Source organism: Vicugna pacos, chromosome 16 (assembly GCF_048564905.1).
Source record: "Vicugna pacos chromosome 16, VicPac4, whole genome shotgun sequence".
NCBI classification, from domain to species: Eukaryota; Metazoa; Chordata; class Mammalia; order Artiodactyla; family Camelidae; genus Vicugna; species Vicugna pacos.
Window position 1 is genome coordinate 7,947,546 of NC_133002.1, and position 21,903 is coordinate 7,969,448.

General features: G+C 45.5%; 2 protein-coding genes across 6 annotated transcripts; one reads left to right on the forward strand and one right to left on the reverse strand.

Moving 5' to 3' along the window:
- Positions 1-1,953: 1,953 nt before the first annotated feature.
- Positions 1,954-20,235, reverse strand: CNTROB (centrobin, centriole duplication and spindle assembly protein). Of its 5 annotated transcripts, none has more exons than XM_072940388.1 (20): positions 20,116-20,235; positions 18,955-19,093; positions 18,073-18,157; positions 17,730-17,869; positions 17,091-17,247; positions 16,054-16,170; positions 15,717-15,833; positions 15,277-15,375; positions 13,960-14,196; positions 13,481-13,627; positions 7,419-7,552; positions 6,711-6,836; positions 6,349-6,511; positions 5,216-5,474; positions 3,900-4,054; positions 3,571-3,634; positions 3,224-3,394; positions 2,942-3,074; positions 2,381-2,453; positions 1,954-2,150 (listed from the first exon to the last, which is right to left on the reverse strand). In XM_072940388.1, exons 3-20 carry the CDS (start codon positions 18,154-18,156, stop codon positions 2,025-2,027), a joined length of 2,502 nt encoding a protein of 833 aa, XP_072796489.1. In that variant the 5' UTR covers position 18,157; positions 18,955-19,093; positions 20,116-20,235; the 3' UTR covers positions 1,954-2,024. The 5 variants fall into 5 exon arrangements, with proteins under 5 accessions (XP_072796489.1, XP_072796485.1, XP_072796490.1 ...); XM_072940384.1 differs by having other exon boundaries at positions 17,730-17,811; positions 18,955-19,277; positions 20,116-20,224; XM_072940389.1 differs by lacking the exon at positions 20,116-20,235 and adding an exon at positions 19,905-20,109.
- Positions 20,236-20,241: 6 nt separating this feature from the next.
- TRAPPC1 (trafficking protein particle complex subunit 1) lies at positions 20,242-21,888 on the forward strand. The gene is made up of 5 exons (XM_006218769.4): positions 20,242-20,299; positions 20,410-20,508; positions 20,657-20,727; positions 21,048-21,186; positions 21,483-21,888. The coding sequence occupies exons 2-5, from the start codon at positions 20,410-20,412 to the stop codon at positions 21,609-21,611; spliced, it is 438 nt and encodes a 145-aa protein (XP_006218831.1). The 5' UTR covers positions 20,242-20,299; the 3' UTR covers positions 21,612-21,888.
- Positions 21,889-21,903: the final 15 nt, after the last annotated feature.

The following is a 21,903-nucleotide window of genomic DNA, read 5'->3' on the forward strand; positions in this document are numbered from 1 at the left end:
AAGTCAGCACTGTGCCCTTTTCTGATTTTGTTCTGGAGAGCTGGGAAATATTCTCCAGATTTCCCTTCATGTCAAGAAAAATGTAGGGCATGTCGACTTGAGGGTGGCAGGTTGGAATCCAAAAGATAATGAGGTAAGACTGGGTGTTCATTTTACCAGCTTTTAAAAATGGTATCAAACTATCTCCCACCAATGATGGTAGTATGCTGTCAATCACAGAGTTTGGTAAAATAATTCTAGGCATTTGAGGTTAAAAAATAGAAAAGGGAACATTTCCATAGGTGGGTAAAGAAATAGGGCTTGAAACGTCCCTGAGCTAGTGACTGCTGCACGAATTTGCTTTGTGTTTCTTTTGCAGAGAGGGTTCCTGAGCGGGACTGATGACAAGTCGTCCTGGCCAGAGTTGGAACAGGGGAAACCGCACACCTGCCAGTCGCACGTTTTTATCTTTCTTTCCCTCCCTTCCCCCCCTCCCCAGGGGGCTAGAAAGTTATTTTTAGGTGGAAGGAAATACAGTGGTCCCTTGATACCTGAGGTAGGGGGTTGGTTCCAGGACGCCCCTGCAGATACCAACATCCGCAGATGCTCAACTCCTATATATGAAATAATGAAGTGTTTGCATATAACCTAGCACATCCTCCAGGACTCTTAAATCGTCTCTAAATTACATACAATACCTCATACAACGTAAATGCTCTGTAAATAGTTGTAAATACAATGCAAACACTATGTAAATAGTTGCCAGTACGCAGCAAATTCAAGTTTTACTTTTTGAAACTTTCTGGACTTTTTCCCCCAATATTTTCCATCTGCAGTTGGTTGAAATCGCAGATGCAGAACCCACGGATATGGAGGGCTGACTATAATATCTAAACATTTGTTACTATGAAATACTTACCAAGTCTATTCTGGAGCTAACCAAACAATTCAGGAGCAAAAAGAAGAACCTCATCCTCCTCACAGAATCCAGTAAACTGTCCCTCAACCAAACAGCCAGGACCAGGCCCTTCAGAATCGTATTTGCCATCATCCCCGCCTCGCACTGTGCTCCAGAGCTGGAAAGCTGTGTGTGGGTCCCGCAGTATCGCCCTTCAATTTAATCTAAATTATACTATGGGTTTTTCAGTGTTGGTGCTATGAAGCTGGGGCCTTTCATAGTTTCACACTGATGTCATTTCTTCTCTAATATTGTTTCTCTTTGTTCATTTTGGTATTAGGATGGAAGTTTTCACAATCATGTCTTTTTTTCTTGCCAGAGCTCTAGTCTTTTACACGTTTTAAAACCACAAGATAGATTACAAGGGGGAGGGTATAGCTCAGTGGTAGAGTGCATGCTTAGCATGCACAAGGTCCTGGGTTCAATTCCCAGTACCTCCTCTAAAAATAAATAAACCTAATTACCTTCCCCCATGCCAAAATAAAACAGTTAAATAATAAAAATAAATGAAATATTTTAAAAAGAGTGACAATTACAGCATAATATACAGGCTGGCTGGGGCAGAATCTGTCCATCAGAATCCTACTAATGCAATCTGGAAGAATTACCTGTTCCTTAAAAAAGAGAAAACTGTCTCCCCAACAATCAAATTTTTACTCAAATTCTTTATACAATAACTTACTCTTTTATTAAAAGTATTTTTCTGGTTATGAAGCCATACAGTCTTATTCTAGAAAAGTTGGAAAATACAGAAATGAATAAAGAAGAAAATAGGAATCACCCACAATTCCACTACGAGCCAGAGCCAGTCACGCTTCAACACTGAGCCTAGGCTCACTGAAACTTCTCAAACCCAGCCACGGACAGTTTTCCTTCAAAGCATTCATGTCTTTTCCCACAGAATATAAAACAGAAACAGATAAAAACATACCCAAATAGAATAGAATGAGTTTCTTCACAAAGTGGTTTCTTATAAAACCTCCATTTTCCAGATTTCTATGAGTCAGAGACTCTCATACAGACTATTGAGCATTTATTAAAATAATAAAAAGAAGAAGAGAACAAAGAAGAGGAGAAGGCAAGGGGCTTATCTCCAGATTCCCCCCCGACTCCGCGTGCTACCAGGGGCCGGGTGCCCACTTTTTTTCCGAGCTGGAGGCTTTTCAGTCTTAGGGGCTGTAGCGAGGCGGCGAGGGAGAGTCTGGGAAGGAATCTGAGAGTTGAGGGAAAAGAAGGAAAACTCAGCGTCGTGTCCTCTCAGTCCCCCACCATTGAGGAAAGGCGTTGTGCGTTGGGAGGGCCAGAATTGGCACAGGGCAAGGAACAAGCCACAGAAAATGGAACAGGGATGGAGGGTTCAGGCGATGGAGGAGTGTGTGAAGTGGAGGGACGAGTCAGTGAGAGCCCTTCCACCCCCCTCGCCCCTGCCCTACTTTCCCTCACCTCTTTCCGGGGGATCTCACCCAAGCGGGAGCCTGTGTTCCTTCTGGGGACATTATCCCCTCGGCTGTCAGTCCTGCCATGCAAATCAAGGGATGAGGATGGGGGAGCTGGTCCTCCCACTCTCCCCAACACTGGGTGGAAGAATTATTCCCCAGTTCTGTCTCTTAAGAATAAGAACAAACAAACAAGACAAACCCAGGGATCAAATACGAGGAGACATTAGTGGAATCAAATACTGACATACTAGATGGTCACAATCTAGGATTCTGAGTTCTGAGTCACAGAATAAAGAAGAAAAAATTAAGGCAGAAAGACATGAAGAAGAGATTTTTCTTTTAAGAAACAACAGAAAGGTAGAAACAAAAGAGAGGTGGGAAGGAGTGAGAGAGGGAGGAAGAGGAGGAGCCACTGATCTGCCCTCACTTCTTCCCCAGAAAAGGACAAACGATGCTACTCCATGGACAACATGCACACTCCGCTCTTCCCTGCCTGACCCATCTGCCTGGCCACAATCCAGATTCCATCCACCTAATCTTTCCTCCCGTCCCTCCAGGCTGGTACCCGCTGTGTTCCAGCCTCTTCAGGTAGAGCAGCAGATCCTCCGCAGGCAGCGCCCCCCAGCCCCGAGCTTGGTAGTGTCGCAGCAGCTGAGACACCTCCATCAGCTGCCTCGAGGATGCGAGCCCATCTCCACCTGAGACACATCAGTAAAGGTCGTCATCCCAGGGCCTCTCCCCAGGCTGTGTCCCGTCTCTCCGAATCCCGGAGAGCCTTCAGTTGCAGGTACCAGCTCTACGCCTGAGACTTTCCCTTCTTATCTGCCAGTAAACTGTGACCTCTTACCTCTCTCTGGGGAGCCACCGCGGGGACCACCGCTCTGTGAATGGGCTGAGGGAAGCTCATGGACCCGGAAAAGACTGGACGCCATGGCTAAGGGCACTTTAGTTTTATGGACAGGAGGTGGGAGGCGTGGCACCTGAGGGGCTTCCTCCCAAGTTGGGACAGTCAGAGGACCTAGCACAAGGAAAGAGATTCAAGATTAGAAAATGGGGCAAACAGCCAAGGAAGTCCTGCCACCTTAGCCTTCATGAAGCTTTGTCTCCTTTGCCGGTTCCTACAACGCCATCCCTGATAACCAGCTCCCACCTTTTCCAGCCCCAGCCCCGACCTTCTTCAGAGCTGACACTCACCAGACTTGGTGGGCAGCAGGTCGGCAGAGGGGTTCTCGTTGCTCGGGGGTGCTGTCTCCAGCAGCTGGGGGGACAAGACAGTAAGGTTCCCTGAGGACTGATGAAGAAAGAGGCCTCTGTGTCTTGGGAGAGTAAGAGCTCGGACTGGTCACCTAAGTTCCAGAAGGGACTACCGTAGTAAGAGTAAGATGGGCTGGGAGAGGCAGAAGCTAGGTGGAAGGTTTAGTCCTAAAATGTGGACGAAGCCACAGTGCAGGACTCCCAGAGCAGAAAGAGGAAATGAGGAAGGGGTGGAGACAACAAGGTGGCACAGGTGGGCCCTCTTTTACCTGTTGCAAAAAATGCTTGAGGCCCTGAAGCTGGGAAGCGGGCGGCAGCCCTTGCTTTAGGAAGCCATCCCTGTCGGACCCAGGATCTTCCTCAGGGAACGGCCGTTCAGCCCTGTGATCGGGATGGAAGGTTCCAACTGCAGAGAAGGCCTCCGCTGTCAAGTGAAACAGGGGTGTGTGTTGTAGAGGGAAGGGGCCCCTCCACAAATCAACTCACCAAATGCCTGGAAGGAAGGAGCCTATTTAGTATAAGCAGAGTATCACAACTAGGAGATGATCAAAGTTGAAAACAGCTGGAGAGGGAAGGGTTGACGGCAACTGAAAGATGGTACAGCTGAATTCTGCGACAGAAGTGCAGTCAGGGGAAAGCTGTGGTGCTCAGACTCTGAGTAAATAAACGCCACCACAGCACAGAATGGTTTAAGATCAATATTGTTTCCTGTGCAGGACAGAAGAAACTTATACTTCTATTCTATATATAGTAATTAGTATCTGCGAATCTCGAACTCTGTTTATCCCTTCCCACCCCCTTTCCCCTCCGGTAACCACATGAATATGAAAATAAATATATGTACGTGTATACATGACTGAAGCATGCTGTACATGAGAAATAGAACATTGTAAACTGACACTTTCTCAATTTAAATAAATAAGTAAATAAGTAAGTAAGTAAATAAATAAATAAAATTAAAAGTAAAAATCAATAGACTTGTTCCGGATCCTTCACTGGATCACACGCTCATTCTTATTTTGACCTGGGTTGTCATATTTACACCACACAGAGCACCCCATCCACCTGTCACAGGGGTGGCCACCACTCAAGGTCAGCTGATCCAAGGGATGGTTACTAACCCATTAGATTGCCTCTCTTTAAACTGGACCTAAGAAACAGAGACACCAGTGTCTCTGCAGGGTTGTCTAGAGTTTCGGCTGGAGTCAGAGTCACAGCTGCTCAAGCGAACCAAAGTTGTGAGAGCAAGAACCAGAGTGAGAGAGGGCTGGTCGACCAAGAGGAAGGAGCAGATGCCCGGATGGCAGAGTCTAGAGCCCACACAGGCCCAAAGAGAGGAGGAACAGCTGCCCCAGTTCCCGGCAGCATCCCTGATGCCAACCCCAGTTCTCATTAACCACAGATACATCACATTTCTCATTCCCTTTACTTGAACCAACTTGAGTGGATTTCTGCTCCTTGCAACTTATGGTCACTAGACATCTGGGAAACTAAATGCTCAAGTCTCGGACAGAAAGGAAGCTAGACAAGAGGGAGCAAATCAGTGTGTGCAAAGGGAACCCCAGTAACTTCCGTCCCCAGTCACCTGAGGATGAAGTGAGATCAGGCTTTGGCTCCAGGGGCTGGAAGGAATGCTGGCTCTGGAAAGTGGGGCCCAGCAAGAGGCTAAGATCTGGGGAGGGGCTGCAGAGAACAGGCAGCACTCCAGGCAGCTCTTCCCTTGCTTCCCGGCTCTGCTGCAACACTGGCTTTAGGGCCACAGCCACAGGGGGCACAGTCCACATCCTCCTCTCCCCCTTCTCCAGTTCCTGAGGCCCAGGGCTGGATGGGCTGACTGGAGGAACCTGGGCATGAGAGAGAGTGCATTTGAGGAGTCAAGACACGGTACAGACGCTTTAATAGGATTACAAATTAGCATAGTGTCCTTAAAAGGAGATCTGGGGACATTTACCAAATTTCTATCAAATATTAACATCCTTATTTTTCATCTTACAATTCCATTTCTAGAAATTTTATACATATACTTGTATGAAGACATATATTCATGATACTGCTTGCAGCACTGTTTGCAGAAGCAAAATATAGGAAGCAAATTTAATATCCACCAATAGGCACTTGGTTAAATAAAAAGTCATATAACCGTGAATGGAAGGCTACTGTTTGGGGGCAGGGGAGGCACTCAAGACACTAGGAACAGTGGCTGATTCGGGGGGGGAGGGACTGGGAGAATGAGGTGCCAGCATAGCGTGGAGATCATTTTTCACTGTATGCATTTGTGAAGTTTTTTGAAACCATGTGCATATTATTACCTATTCCAAAAATTATTTTAGCTCATAATAAACATTTAATAATTAAAAGAATGAAGTAGGTGATGCCAATATGAGGATTAAGGGTGAGAATCCCAACCAATTTCTGGCCCTGACCATCATAATTCATTCAGTTGCCCTTTGGCAAAACTAGCACCACATGTTACTCACCCCCTCTTGGGCAGAGAGAAGGAAATTATGCCCAAGGCAGTGGAGCCAGTCTGAGTGAGCTATGGCCACGGCAAAAAGGTTTCTTTGGATGAAACAGTTATTCTCTGCAGAAGTCCATGGACATTTTTCCGGACGAAGGTCCCAGGAACTGAACTACAGGCTTCCCTTGGGAGGGAGCTCGATTTCCACAGAAAGGATCAAAACACAGCTCTGAGCAGCTTGGGTCAAGGGCGAGGCCTACCGTGGGGTTGGGCGGCAGGAGAGGGGAGCTGAGCAGCTGGTTTGCCTCCTCCCAGTGGGCCTGCAGCATGGCCTGGAGTCGCTCCACCAGCTCCACCCGCTGCTCCTCCAGCTGCTGGTTCCCACTCTGCAGTTCACGCACTCGTGCCTGCTCCCGGGCCAGTCTAAAGAGAAGCCAGAGGGGTGATGTGGGGCCTTGGAGAAAGCAGAGACTCGGACAACAGGAAGAGTCAGAAGGGAAGGTGACATGTGAAATTCTGAAAGGAGCTGGGCCCATGCAGAAAGGACAGGTCTCAGGGGAGGCAACTTGTCACCATTCCCACGGAGGCTGAGGCCTAACAGGGATGCTCCAGGGACCGGTACCTGAGCTCATAGTCCTGAGCCACCTGCTGCTGCCTTTCCTCTCGTTCTGCCATTTCCACCTTGAACTGAGCCAACTGGGTGGACAATTCCTGCTGGTGCTGTCCATTCAGCTCCTGCAGCTGCTTCCTGAGGGGACACAGGTGAGAAAGGAGGACTGAGTCTGGAGACAGGAGAAGTAATCAAACAAGGGAAAACCAGAATGTGTGCCTGTGAGAGTCAGCCAGCCAGCTGGCCAACCTGGGCCCGGCACAGGGGGGTTCAGGAAAGAGGTAAGGACAGCTGGTGTCTTAGGATGAGTTCCCCAGAGGCAGAGACTGAGGTGAGGATTTATGGGGAAATGATTCAATTAAGAAGCATTTCCAGAAAAAAACTGGTAGGGGAGTAGGCAGAGGAGGCTCAATCCCACAGGGTAATTCTGGAGATGCTGTAGGTCACAGCTTAGCATTGTGCCCACCAGGGGCTAGGGAGCTGGAAATTTATTTTCCTGTACCCACCAGTTATTGGTTAAGTGCTGCTTCCCACGGGATGAAGACTGAAAATTCCCAAGCATGTCTGGCTCTCCCTGTGAACCCGAAGGCAGCTCTCTCACGGAGAGACTGACAGCACCGGTGTGTTGGAAAATGGCAAAGGGGTCTGAGAGGGTTTGGGCAGGGCACCAACACCCGCTGCTGCTGGGGGGAGAGGTGGCACCCCTCCAGCCCGGGGTACCTGTGATGCTCCCTCAGGGAGGCTGCTTGCCGCAGGCTGCTCTCCTGAGCCTGCGCCAGCCGCTCTGTCACTCGCTGCTCCAGCTGCACGGCCAACTCCGACTCCATTTGGATCCGCTGGCTTTCATACCGAGCCTGGGGGTAAGGGGAGGTGGGGTAATAGCTCAGTTCTGTTTGGCTTAGAAGAGGATGGAGGATACAAGGTAGACAAAAAACCCACATACCAACATTCCCTCATAAGCCTAAAGGATCAAGAACAAGAATTCGGCCACAAGGAGTGGAAGAGGTTTCCTTTCCTCATTAAGATGCTCACACCTTATATGTGTACAAAAGTAAAAATGACTTTGGACCAAAAAAATGTTTTTTTTTTTAACCAAAAGAAATGATAGGCAGAACAACCAAGTCTGTTACCACGTCTGAGATAACACATGCAGTATTTCTGGCGCAGCTCCTGAAACCCCCCCAGGACAGGGGTTCAATAAATGTCCACGTTCCTTCCTCCTAAAGCAGAATCGTTGTCTCTGTTTTCTCACCTCATATTCCTTCTTCAACTCACTGACATTTCCACTCACAACTAAGAACTTAATTTCTAAATCTCACAGTGGTTATTTCTCAGTCTTTTATCTTACGTGATTTCACTGCAACACCTGCCTTTTTCCTTCTAAAATAATTTTTCCCTTCACTCCCATGGGACCAGCAGCCCTGCATCTCATCCTGTCCGACTGTTCCTCAGTCTTGGCTGATTGCTTCTCCTCCAGCTGCCCATCAAAGCCAAATGATTCCTTGAGTTCTGGCCTCAGTTTTCTTTCTGACCATATGCTACCATTCTGCATCACCGATGCTTTTAGGCCATGTTTTTTTTTTTGCTACCGTATATACCTTAAAACCCTTTGTAAATCTCTCTCTTTAAACTGGACTTTCTTCTAAGCTTTAAGCCCATATACCCAGAAATCTACCGAATAGCTCAAATAAAACACATCCAAAAGTGAGCTCATTTGTTTTTCTACCCTAAAACCTTCTTTTGCTGTATTTCCTGCCTGAGTTAATGGCACCTCTCTCCACTGAAACACCCAAGCTATTTGAAAAAAGTGGAACGAGAAAAAAATAGTAAATCTAAAATATGACAAGAAAGAAGAAAGTAAACACTGAATAGGCAAGACAAAATAAGATAGAAAGTTAAGACATAGATTCAGGTATGAATAAATTAAATTAATGTTCCAGCTAAAAGGCAAATATATAATGGTTGAAGTAAAAAGGTTAGAAAAATATTTGTCAGGGAAACTCTATCTAAAAAGATGCTTGATTGAAACATGCTGTACACTAGAAATTGACTCAACACTGTAAACTGACTATACTTCACTAAAAAAAGAATGCAAAATAAAGACTAGTATAGATCTAGCAATATAGGCAAAAATAGACTCTAAGGCAAAAAGCCTTATAAGAGATAAAGAGAGTAATCACAAGGATAAAACATTCAGTTTACCAGGAAAGGTACAGCAATTTTTTAAATTATATGCATCTAATAACCTCAAAATGTATAAAGCAAAATCTGACAGACTACAAGAGAAACAGACAAATCCATACTCAGTGAGATTTTAACAGAATAAAATAAAAAAGAACATAATGATTTAAACAGCATAGTTAACAAACTAGACACAAAAAGAAATACTCAAACAAAATTGCACCAAGCCACTATAAAACATGTATTTTCAAGCACACATGAAATGTTTAGAAAACCTGACCATATATTAAGGCATAAGTCTGAATAATTTTCAAAAAATTTGAATAATAAAAATAGCATATTCTCTCACAATGTCCACAAGAAACTCTCAAATGATGAGGATGGGACAAGAAGAAAGAGAAAAGGGAGTGGTGGGGAAAGAGAGAGATAGAGAGAGGTGCAGAGAGACAACAGACAATGCAGCAAAAATGTCAACTGGTGAATCTTAGTGTATTCATTATACTTACTATTCAAGCAACATTTCTTTAAGTAGAAATATTTCAAAACAAAAAGGTGGGTGGAATACATATACATAAGTAATTTTTAAAAAAGACCCTGCTCTCTAATCACAAACAGATAAGCTATAAATCAATAATAAAAAACACCCTATAGTTTGGAAATAACCCAGGAGATCAAAGAGTAATTATATAAAAAAACAGTATTATTCAGAACCAAACAATAAAGAAACTATCACACAGGATAAGTTACAGGATCAGTACTTACGGAGAAATTTAGAAGAGAAGGCTGAGAAAATGAACAAGTAAGCATTCATGTTAAGAAGATTTTTTTAAAGAACAGCAGAATAAAGCAACATAAGGAAGGAAATAAAGTACAGGAAGGAAAAAAATAGAAAAAAAAAAAGATCAACAAAGCCAAAAGTTAATTCTCTGGAAAATATATTCAATTAAACCACAAGTAAGACGGTTTTAAAAAAAGAGGATGAGAGGATGACACAAATGAATAATATCCAGAATGAAAAAATGGAAAAAATGCCATGGACATTAAAAGGTTAAAATTATGAACAACTTTAAGAAAACAGATTACAAAATATAGACTAAATAAATATAGAGAGAGAGTACCAAAAAAATTCAAGAATAAATAGAAAGCCTAAATATTTCTATAAATATTAAAGAAACAAAGTCAGTAATCAAATATCAAGTATTCAAGAAATACATTAAATCTAACCTTACAAACTATTTCGAAGTATAAGAAGAGAGGGACTAGATCATGTTTCTAGTACTGGCAGATTAAGGTTATCTAATGCTGAACAAAAACAAACAAACTGAATAAAAGACTAAAAAATATATCTATATCTATATCTATATCTATATCTATATCTATATCTATATCTATATCTATATCTATATCTGTATCTATATCTATATCTGTATCTTCCTAAAAAGCATCAAAGAGGTAACGAAACAGTACGGAATTACTAGGCCAAAGTAAAGGAAAAATGGGAGCCTGGCCAGCTTAGCAAGTGTGGTAGGTAGCCATTTTTACCTTGGGGTTATCTGCCCTATCCTAGGAAATTGAAACCTTTGTTTTGACTGCCTTTCAAAAGCAAATGAACAGAAATCAAAGGCCAAGGCCCACTTCAGTTACAGAGTCTAACTGGAGATACTCCCCACAAAAAAAACTGAGATTTCAATGAGCTTCACCCTCAGAGTGAAGGTGAACCTGAGTGGAAGAGTCTACATAAAATTAAAACTCAGTTTGAGTCACCCAGGAATCCCAACCTGGAAAGTTTGGTTTAAATTGATCTTGGACTTACAGTGTCTTTCAGGGCTTGGTAGAAGCAAATGCAAATTTTCTCTAGAGCAAAATACTTTCATTATAGGCCTCAAATTATGACTCTGATTTTTCAAATACAAGGTCCAGCACACAGTAAAAAATTAACAGGGCCTAAAGAAACTAAACTCCATGGGAACCAGCAAAAACAAGGGACAACAGAAAAGGATCCTCAAACACTTTGGAAATTGGAATTATCATCTATAGATAATAAAACAGTTTAAAGTAATCAAAGGCAAACTTAAAATATCAAGAACAAGAAACTATGAAAAATAAAGATTTGAAAATAAAAATAATAGTAGTTTGTAAAATAAAAAATATAATAAATGAAAATTTAAACTCAATGAGTGGATAGAACAGTAGACTAGACAAAGTTGAACAGAGAATTGGTGAACTGGAAGACAAGAAATTATCCAGAGTGAACATGAAAATACAAAAGATGGAAAATACAAAACAGAGGATGAGCAACATAGATTCAGGGAAAGGGGCTCAAATATACTCAATCAGATTCCAGAAAGAGATGGCAGAGATAATGGAGGAGAAATGATATGCAGACATAATGACAGAATTTTCCAGAATCGAAGAAAGACAACTTCCACTTAGGCAAGAAGACTAAAGAATCCCCAAAAGAATTTCTTTTCTTTTCTTTTTTTTTTAAATACATGAACCACACCCCAGTAAACCTGATAAAAAACTACAAAGAGAAAGTTTCAAAAGCAAGAGTGGTCAACTGAGAGCTGACTTCTCAACAGCAATAATGGAAGCCAGAATGATGTTCTCAGTATGTTGAAATAACTGCCAGCCTAGAATTTCACACCCAGGAACTATTTCAAAAATGAATGTGAAATAAAGACATTTTCAAAAGCAAATTAATAAATGAATAGATGAATGAATGAAGAAAGAAAGATGGATTTTGCCACCAAGCAGAACATGCCAGACAGAAGGTCTGAGTTCAAAGAAGGGAAGAAAAGCAAAGAAAGTAGTAAATTATATGGATACCTCTAAATGAATACTGACTTTATAAAACAAATTAATAATGTCTCATGGTGGTTTTTTACTTTTAAAAAATAGAATTAAAAAAAAAGAGTGAACATAAAAAGAAAAAAAGAGTAATGTCACACAGAGTAGGAAACATCAGGGGTCAGTCCTTATACCAAAACAACCATTAAGCTCAGAAAAAACTGTCAAAATCAACTATTTGGGAATTCTGAAACCTGATCAGATGCCTGAAGCAACCAGGAGAGTGCTTGTTGAAGGAAGAGGCTGCTGAACTTTGGTAAGAGAGCTGCGTGTGTGAACCAGCTACCATCCCCTATCCCTAGCCCCATGTTACTAGAGTGGCTGCCTGAAGCAAGGGCAGTAAGGACCTTATCCTCCAAAAATGTGGGACTGCAAGTCTCGGTCAGTCTGGCAGTTCCCTGAGGAACCAGAGAGGACAACTGCTTTTGTTTTGAGCTCCTTGGGCTACAGAGACTTCTCTGGTTCAATCCATCAGAAGATTTAAAGAGACATATATACTCTTTTTAAAAAATTTTTGGGGCAAGGGGAAGGGGGACCCAGACATTTAAGAAAATCTGTTAGGTCACAGGATAATCACAGAGACAATGGAACAGAAATGTCAATTACCACACACAACAAGAAATACTATTTGCAAAAACCATTTGGAAAAGTCACTATACAAACAGATGGCTGTGGCCATCAAAAGAAATCCCTGAGGAGGGAAAGAATATGATTTCCAGAGTTACTACAGTACTCAAAATATCCAGATTTCAACAAAAAATTATAAAACATGCAAAGAAATAGGAAAATATGCCTCATTCAAAGAAAAAAGAGACTCTAACAGGAACTCTCCCTATAGAAGCCCAGACATTGGGATTACTAGTCAAAGACATTAAGTCAAGAGTCTTAACTATGGACACTATATGGACAACAAACTAAGGGAAATCAGAACAATGTAAGAACAAATAGGAAGTGTCAATAAAGAGATAGAAATTATAAAAAGGAACAAAATAGAAATTCTAGAGCTGAAAAATACAATTGACGATATAAAAAATTCACTACATAGTACTATATACCTACTAGAAAAGCCAAAATCCAGAACACTGACACGCCAAATGTTGGTGAGAATGTGGAACAACAGGAATTCTCATTCATAGGTGTTGGAAATACAAAACGGTACAGTCACTTTGGAAGACACTATGGTGATTTCTTACAAAACTAAACATATCCTTACCACATATCCAGCAACCACAACTACTAGACAGACTTCCCAGCTAGCTGGTAAGCTCCCTGTTGGCCAGGACTGTTCCCAGCTCCTAACTCAGAGCTTAACATAGACGGGCCTTCAACAGGCTTACTGAATGCACGCGTTCACACACACAGCTAGCGCCGGTTCAGGGGACACAGCAGCTTATAAATTGCTACTGAATTGTTTACTAACGTCTTTGCCCTTGGCCCTCCGTGATAAATGAGTCTCCACGTGGTCAGTCCTCCAATTCAATGGGCGAGGTGAAAAGTAAAGAGTGTGTTTTTTCAAACACTGGCCTCACTAACTCAGAAATTGGATATCTCCTTAAGTCAATCATTAATAAGGAAAAAAAGTCTCTTAGAAACTCATTAATTTGCCCTTTACACACAAAAAAACAGAGGTCCATAAAGGTCAAAATTCTAGTTAGAAATGGGAGTGTCTGCCATGACTCCTAAAAGTCCCTCTGCCTCAGACCCACTTCTCCTCACCAGGAACGCTCCTCAGGAGCCCTCTGCCTCCTGACCTGCACCAGGCTCATCTCCAGCTGCAGGGCATCTCTCTCTCTGCGAGCTGTATCCAGGTCTCCTTCCAACCGCCGCACCTCAGACTGCACCAAGGCCAGCTGCTGCTGCGCCTCTCGGGCTGCCTGCGACTCCCTCTGGGTGTTCCCCTAAGAACGGGAAATCAAACTGAAGTTCGTACCTCATTTCCTGTCTCCTGGTTACCTCAATTCCCCGATTCATCCTTCCAAACCCTAAAACCCAAGCTTCCTCTCTCTTCACATTTGACCTATTTCCTGATATCTCTGTTTAATCTCACCCTTCGGCCTCCCATGCATTTGATGCCCCAGCCCTTCCTGCAGGCCCTATACTCTCAATCTTCTCTCCCACATACAGTTCTCTTCCCTCTCCATCCCAGTCCCTGTGCCACATATTCTGACATCCACCTCATTCAATTATTTTGTCCCTAACCTGTTCCCCATTCTCCAACTGCCGCTTTTACCTTCTCCCTTTCCAGCTGAGCCTGGCTCTCCTCCTGCAGTGCCTGGTAGCGTTCCTTAAGCTGATGCTCTTGCTGGGCCCGGGTCTGCCGCTCTTCTTCTAGGGCCACCTGAAGGGTCTCCAACTGTCGACACTCACTGAGTTGCCCAGCCCGAGCCTCATCCCGTTCGTCCTGCAGGGCCCGGCACCGCTGCTGTTCTAGCTCCAAGCTCAGGGTTAGTGCTTGCCTTTCCTCTTCCTATAGCCCCATGAGGAAACCAAGATCCTTAGCATGTCCTCAAGAGACCAGCAATCTGCCCCTCACTCCCACACAATGTGACCACTGAGAATTATATCCATTAAAATGCAACACTTAACAAGCCTGCAGGATTATAATGTAGTAAATAAGAGCTTCTGTTCCAGAATTAGGTAGATCTGGGGTCAAATCTCAGATGAATCCCAACTCTGCATTTACTATGTGTTCTCAGGCAGACATCCTAATCTGTAAAATGGGCATAACAGTAAAGTCTACTGTGTAAGGATTAAAGTTAAAAGCATATGAAATTGACACAATATTGTGCTTCAATGAAACAAAAGATTTATAAAGCATATGTAAAGCATGTAGCACAGTGTCTGGCATGTAGTAAACACTCAACATACAACAGCGATCACCATCATCATCAAAAGAAATTCCAGAAAGACTACAAAATCCAGCCTACACCTATGCATTAGCCAATCGGCAGCCATCATCAGCACTCTTTTTTTGTTTTGTTCTGTTTTATTTTATTTTGTTTTATGAGGGAGAGGTAATTAGGTCATCAGCATTCTTGGATGTAGCCTGTTAAGAATACAAGTAACAGCATGCATGTAGCAAGCATGTGTCATGCATGCAAGAAATTCGAAACCTGGCTACTAATTCATAGGGGTAATCATCTCATCCTTTCAGCAATTAGAAACTTGCTCATCCCATACCATTTTTGGCTATGCCCTAGACCAGAGTTCCCAAACCTGGCTGAACAAAATCACCTAGAAAATTCCTGAAAATACTTAGGTTCCCCAGCCTCCTATATATCAAAACCTCTGGGGAAAGGTCCCAGAAATCTATATTTTACAATAGTTCCACAGATAATTTTAGTGCAGGTACAATTTGCAGAGTCTTTCAAACTTACTTTGAAAGAGCTCACTTTCTATAGTGTATCTAGCAGAACTAGCAGAACTAGATGCACACTTTGCCCTGGTGCATCTCAAATTATGAACTCCCACAATCCACCAAAACCCCATATCCCTCTCGAAGTAATTAACAGCCTCTACTGGAATTAACCCTGCCCAGCGTTCTCACCAGGGTCTCTCTTTCCTGTTGCTGCAGTCTGGCACTTTCCTGCTCACGATTCAGGGCCTCCACGGCCTCAGAAAGGCTTTGTTCCAGGCGGGTTACTGTCTTTCGGGGAGAGAGGAATGCAGGACAGAGGAACTGAGGGGAATCCCTGTACATTATATTTCAAAAATAATTAACAACGTAAACTTTAAAGGCAAGAATTAACTAAACGACTTGCAGGCCAAAGAGAAGACCATGTGGTGTGAGGAAAACTGGGAAGATGATCAATGATGCAAGTTTCACAGCAGAAACAGTGAAGGGAGAAGAAATGGGAGAACTGTCAGGCCCGCTACTGCAAGACTGAGGTCAATCTGTTGGGAACCCTGATCCCAGAGCCATTTCTACCCTCTTCCACCCAGCCATCAGTGACTAGGTTCTAATGCCGCGTGATCCAGGTTGCCCACCTCCTGCTGCTTGCTTCTAGTGAGTTCAGCGGCCTGGCGTTCCTCCTGGAGTCCCCGAAGCACCTCTGTCCTCTCAGCTTCATGCCGGTTCCAGCCCTCTACCACGCGGGCCAGGGTCTCAGGAGAGGAAAGTCAGACAGAATTTCAAATAATTTTTTTGCCCTCTTTCCACCCACAGGAGCAGGGTCAACAGCCACCTTCTCCCAGTAGTCAGCAAACCCACCCCATACCCAGCTCCTAAAGTGAACAAAGAAACACTGGGTGGACTCCTCCTATTCACTATTGACTGGTGCCCCACCCCATGGAGAGACCCACCCACCTTCCGCTACCCTGGCACCTTGTCCAGTTGTTCAATCATGATATCTTTCTTGCGGTCGGCAGTCACAGCCACGGCTAACTGTTGCTGAAGCTCTAGCACTCGGGTCTGCAGGCTCTGAATGTGGCGCTCACAATGCTGAAAAGAAGGGTGGGGAGTCTAGGTGTTACTATCCTTAGTTTGACCAAAGCACCAAACTTTCCAGCATCTCTATGGGGAAATGGGCTGGAGACAGGGAGCCTGGGTCCCAAGAACAGAATAGGTTTGGAGCAGGAGAATCAGGAATTCTAGAGCAGGAACCTTGAGGCCTGAGACCTCCAACATCTTCTTCGGCCACCTCACGAAGCAGGGGCTCAGCTTCCAGGCTCTTCCCTTTCCCAAATCTTCTGAGAAAAATTTCCAAGAATCTTTTGGCAGGGCTGCAGCAGCCCATGCTGCAGAGTGGGAAGTTATTCCTGCCTTAAGAAGCTTATTGGGCACAGTGATTCAACAGAACAAGGAGAAAGGGGAGAACCTTTCATTCATGCCCCGGCAGTTTAAAATAGAGGAAGAAAGAGTTTCAAAAATGACAGCACAGCCAATGATTTCAACTTTTCCTCTGTCTCGTCCCTCTCTCTGTCCCTTTCAGACAGGCTGAGGCTCAGAGAGATAAAGCTCATTATTTCACCGATAGCTATAAAAGCTTTGCACAAGCCAACAAAGTTGGTTGTTCATTCACCAAATATGTATGGAGTACTTCTATGTGTTAGGTATAGTCTAGACTTTAGGAGGACAGTGCTGAACAAGATTCGATATGACCCGCATGGAGCTTAGATTTTAGAGGGGAGAAACAAACAAGATCTATCAGACTTTCATAAACTATATGAAGGGAATAACAGAATGATCTGAATGAATACGTGGAGGGGAGGTGTACCATTCTAGACAGGATGGTCAAAGAAGGCCTCCCTGAAGAGCCAAGAGCCATGTGTGCAAAGTCCCAGCTGGTAGGCTCTTAACTACCAGCACTCGGCCCTATTTCTAATCTTTGCTGCTTTCAGAAGGAAGGCTTTATATCTCACCTTGCGACGAGTATGCTCTGAATCCAGTGCCTCTCTCAGCCCCTGAAAATCCGGGGGATTGAGTGGGGGCCCTGGCCGAAGGCTGGCATAGCGGGGAAACAGATCCTCCAGGGCTTGGGCTGAGCTAGATGGAGACAAGTCTTGCAGCGGCCGGGTGCTGAGCAAATCAGTTAGAAAATATTAGGGTTGGGAAAGCTTTTGAGATCCACTAGTCCGACTGCGACGTTTTACAAATGAGGAAACTGAAACTCAGGGCAAGAGACTTGCCGAAAGTCAAAAGCTCAGAGATAAGTGACAGGGCCACAGACAGCACACAGGTTCTGTGATTCACCCTATAGTGCTCCCTCCTCCGTCTCATACTCCCTTAAGTACAAGTCTCAGCAGAAACAAGCTAACTCCTCTGGAGGAGGAAGGACTAGAAGCTGGGAGAAAGCCAGGTACTAGGCAGAAGATACCCATTTACCTGAAGGAGTAAAGTGGATAGAACAGAGGAGAGAAAGGATGAAAACTGAAAGCTAAGTGACAAGCATCTTAGGTCCCTAAGAGGTACAAAAGCAGTAAAGGGAGACTAATGGATAGAACACTTGGCCTTCCAGGAAAGAAAGTGAACCAGCCAGAAGAACCCCAAGGAGAACTCACTTAAGCAAGGTGGCTGTACAGTCACTGTCAAAGGAATCCTCTTCCCGTCCCTCCGAGTCAGCGCTTGGAGTAGGGGCATCCCCTGCAGGCAGCCAGAGGGATCCACAGGCAGGGTCAGGTAAGGATGGGAACAGGGACCACTTGAAGGAGAAGAGAGGAGAGGTCCTTCCTTTCCCCTTTACCCTCTCCTCCCACCCCTCTCCCAAAGAACTGGGGCCTTTCCTCCTGAAGTCTCTTTTCTCAGAGGTCTAGGTCCCCAGCTCACACATACTCCACTTCCTTTCTCTACTTTTTCTCATCCCTTAAATCTAGATTCTCCTCTATAGGCAAGGGGTTTACTCACGATAGGCCACATCACGTGAGGTTTGGAGCATGCTCTGGAGTTGACCCCGAACACTTTCCATCTCAAAGATATGCTTGGAACCATCCTAGAAAAGAGCCATGTGGAAATCAGATGCAATAATCCACATTTTACCTACTGCCAGGGTAGATGGCATCCAGTAACCTCTAAAGCCCAATAATTTTTACTCTAGCACCTGGGAAAGCAAGAAAAAAACAGAACTGACCCAATAAGAAACTCAGATGTTCACAGAAGCCAGACAAATAGCGTAAATGAATTAACTGGCCACCTTAAGACAAGAATAGTGAGGATTCCTGCCAGCTAGACAGCAAGTCCCTTTCCCCTATCTAAAGACTCTGCAGTCCATGGCTATCAGTTTTTCAAACTCTGGGAGGCTTAACTAGTCTGCAATTTGGTTATGACACCTGTTCTGTCCAACACTATCTTCTCTGTAACACGTATAATTGATTAAACTATGTTTTAATGACTTACATGCCAAATTTTGAGCTATACAATCAAAATAGTTTTGAGCTGGAAGGATCTTAGCCTATGTTGCTGCTATCCTTAAGTCCCTAGTTGCCTCCTGGGATGAAGAAACCTTATCCTCACTCCCAGCATCCATGTCCCAATCAAAGCACAGCAACCCATCCCACAGATGTCTCTGGCAAACAAACAATATTAGGAAGTTTCACGATTTTCCAAATTATGGTGGCCCAGGCCACTCTCTCCCTCATAAACATTTGCTCCCAGGCACAAGCATGGCTGACTATGTAGTTAAAAGGAAATTGGAATCCAACAATAGAAGTTCAAGCCTCAGTAAAGCTAATTTTTTTAACCATCCCCAATCCCAAGACCCCAGAGGTCCCCAAGACACATCTCCCTCACCTTTTTCTTCAAGTTGTTCTCCAGTCCAGCCGACAAGCTGCGACTCAGCTCTTGTGCCAAGCCATCTAACACCTCATGAGGAGGTGGGGAGGTGGAGGGTAAATACAGCTGGGCTCGGGCTGTAGTCTCCGCCTGACGACTGAGGTGCAAAGAAGCATAGAGCTGGGAGGTTACCTCAGAGGACACTTGGTTCAGCCCAGGGGCTTCTGATGAATCACTCAGGAGATCCTTGTCCCTGAGAGGTGAGCTGGGGCTGGTAGCTGATGTTGCCATGAGTACAGGGAAGAGACAACTGCAGACAGCAAAGCTGGGAACTCCTGGTTCTGCTTTAGGAGAGCCCAGGGGAAAAGAAGGAAGATTTGGGAGAAAGGAGGAAGACTCCAAGTGAAGGATCCTTGTTGAATGAAGGTACAGAGGCTTTCTGGTTAAAGGAAAGGTTTCCAAATTTCCCAGAAGCCATGGGAGAGGGCAAAGGATTTTCTTTTGGGTCCCGAGAAAACTCGGGAGCAAGCAAGGAAGGGGTGGGGACAGAAGACCTACTGCGGGGCAACAGCACCACTGCAGTTCCTCTAGAGTGCCCAAAGCTGCAGATCAACCTCTGGCACAGGCTATCACTGGTCAACCGAGCTCTTAAGTTCTCACACCCAGACTATGCAAAGTGAAACAGACTCAAACTCAACAGGGGCCTAATTTTCGTCCAGCTGGCTTATCGGCCCTTTACTGGGCTCACGCTCCCCACCTCCCCACAACCCTCCGTCCACGGCACCCGTTCTACCCAGGGTCAACCCTCTCATACATCCCTTCCGACCCCTCCTGGCAAGAAAGCCATAGCAAGGCTCCCCAGAATCCCTCCCACCCTACTACCCGCAAGAATCTCTGTGAACACTCAATCACGCCCTCAGACGTCCGTAAAATGTACAGGGCCTGAAGCCTAGCCTGAGATCCTCTACCTCGACCACACCGTTCCGACTACTCGCCACACTTCCAGTCCTCAGCCCTGCAATTTGCCAAGTTGGGAACGAGGGATTGCCCTCTTCCTCTAAACTCCGGTCCAGGAAGACCAAGACACCCCCTTTCTCGCGCCCTTCCCTACACTCAAAACCATTGGCAGCCTCCCGCCCACCGTCCGTAACCCCGCCTCGCTAGCCTTGATGACGTCACCTGCACAGGAAAACTCTCCGCGGCTCTCAACTTCTGGAGCCCGAGCCTAAACACGCACGCGCAGACCCGGAGGCCACGATTGGCTGAGGGAGACATAGGGGTGGAGCTGTAGCGTGAGGACATGGTGGGGGCGGGGCTCCGCGAAACCGGAAGTATCCAATGACGGGCATTCCGAGCAGTTCCGGTGAGTCCGGGGGTTGGGTACCCCTCTGGTTGGAGGGATCCGGGACTGAGAACTGGAGCCCAGGGAGTGTGGGCGGTTCCGCAGCGAGGCTCACATTCTCTGACCTGCAGATGACTGTCCACAACCTGTACCTGTTTGACCGGAATGGAGTGTGTCTGCATTACAGCGAGTGGCACCGCAAGAAGCAAGCGGGGATCCCCAAGGAGGAGGTGATCAGAGGGCCCCGCGCAACCTGGGTGACCTCGCATATCCAAATGCACATAGCCCCGACCAGCCCTCCTCTCCAACCCTGGCTCGTTCCCACCCCTGCCCCGTCTCTTTTTAACAACCGAGAACTAACTGCCCCTCTCCCTTCAGGAATACAAGCTGATGTACGGGATGCTCTTCTCTATCCGCTCGTTTGTCAGCAAGATGTCCCCGCTAGACATGTACGTGGAGTCTGAGGGGATGTTGAGGGAAGGAGGGAATTTGGGGGTGGGGGAACTTTCTGGAGTGGAAGTGACATTGGTCCCCAGAGAGGGTAAGAAGACAGAGAGAGTGCTGAAGCTGGCAGGAACGGTGGTGGGGAAGATCTGAAGCTAGAGGTTGGGTGCAGGAGCTAAATTGAGGGGTGAAGATGGGAGGTGTCTTTACTCACCCAGGCTCCTACGAATGATTTTGTTTAAAGAGGGAGTCAACCTAGAGGGTATCAGAAGTATCTCTTTGGGAGAGATTACGCTCCCATTCCTTAACATCCTCATCTCTGCAGGAAGGACGGCTTCCTGGCCTTCCAAACTAGCCGTTACAAACTCCATTACTACGAGACACCCACTGGGATCAAGGTTGTCATGAATACTGACTTGGGCGTGGGACCCATCCGAGATGTGCTGCACCACATCTACAGTGCGGTCAGTGCCAGCCCCTTGGAGCCTTCCCCTAAAGCCTCAACAGCCATGGCCACTTAGAGTCCCAGGATTCCTTCAGCTTTCCTGTCCCAATCCTAATTTACTGTTTCTCTATTGAAGTCAGTTTTCTCGGGACCCTTTAGGTCCTTATATACTCGCACCACCATTTTCTCCTCAAGGAGGGTTTGCCTCCCAGCCCTTGATCCCCGTGCATTCACATACCCTTGAGGTTATACTAGATTTGGGGTTGACAACAAGAAGTCTCCAAAGCCTGGCTCTAACACCCTCCCCCTCCACAGCTGTATGTGGAACTAGTGGTGAAGAATCCCCTGTGCCCGCTGGGCCAAACTGTGCAAAGTGAGCTCTTCCGCTCTCGACTGGACACCTACGTCCGCTCTCTGCCCTTCTTCTCTGCCCGGGCTGGCTGAAGGAAGCACTCTACCTCACTCCTCAGAAGAATCCCTGTCTGTCTGGGGCCCTTCCTAACCTGTTTCACCTGAGGGCCCCCACTGCAAGCCCTGCTGCCCCACCCTCGTCCCAGCCGCCACTGCCAAGGGGCAGTCCTCCCAGGGGAACAGCCTAAAGCCCTCGCATCAAAGGAAGGCAGGCTACAGGAGTCCCTTCACCTCCAAACCTGGTCCTCTCTCCAGTTTTATCCCGTCTGACGCTGCGAGAAGTACAGAATAAACTTTTTGTCACCCTCTGCAGTTTGAGTGGTCG

Excerpts from the sequence above, each read along its gene's own strand:
- CNTROB (XM_072940384.1), bottom strand. The coding sequence starts at position 19,227 with ATGGCAACATCAGCTACCAGCCCCAGCTCACCTCTCAGGGACAAGGAT. Across the intron at positions 17,248-17,729 it reads TGTACAGCCACCTTGCTTAA|CACCCGGCCGCTGCAAGACT; the intron begins GTGAGTTCTCCT and ends TGATTTGCTCAG. Across the intron at positions 3,075-3,223 it reads CGGTGGCTCCCCAGAGAGAG|GTGGAGATGGGCTCGCATCC; the intron begins GTAAGAGGTCAC and ends GATGTGTCTCAG.
- TRAPPC1 (XM_006218769.4), top strand. The coding sequence starts at position 20,410 with ATGACTGTCCACAACCTGTACCTGTTTGACCGGAATGGAGTGTGTCTG. Across the intron at positions 20,728-21,047 it reads AAGATGTCCCCGCTAGACAT|GAAGGACGGCTTCCTGGCCT; the intron begins GTACGTGGAGTC and ends TCATCTCTGCAG. Across the intron at positions 21,187-21,482 it reads TGCACCACATCTACAGTGCG|CTGTATGTGGAACTAGTGGT; the intron begins GTCAGTGCCAGC and ends CCCCCTCCACAG.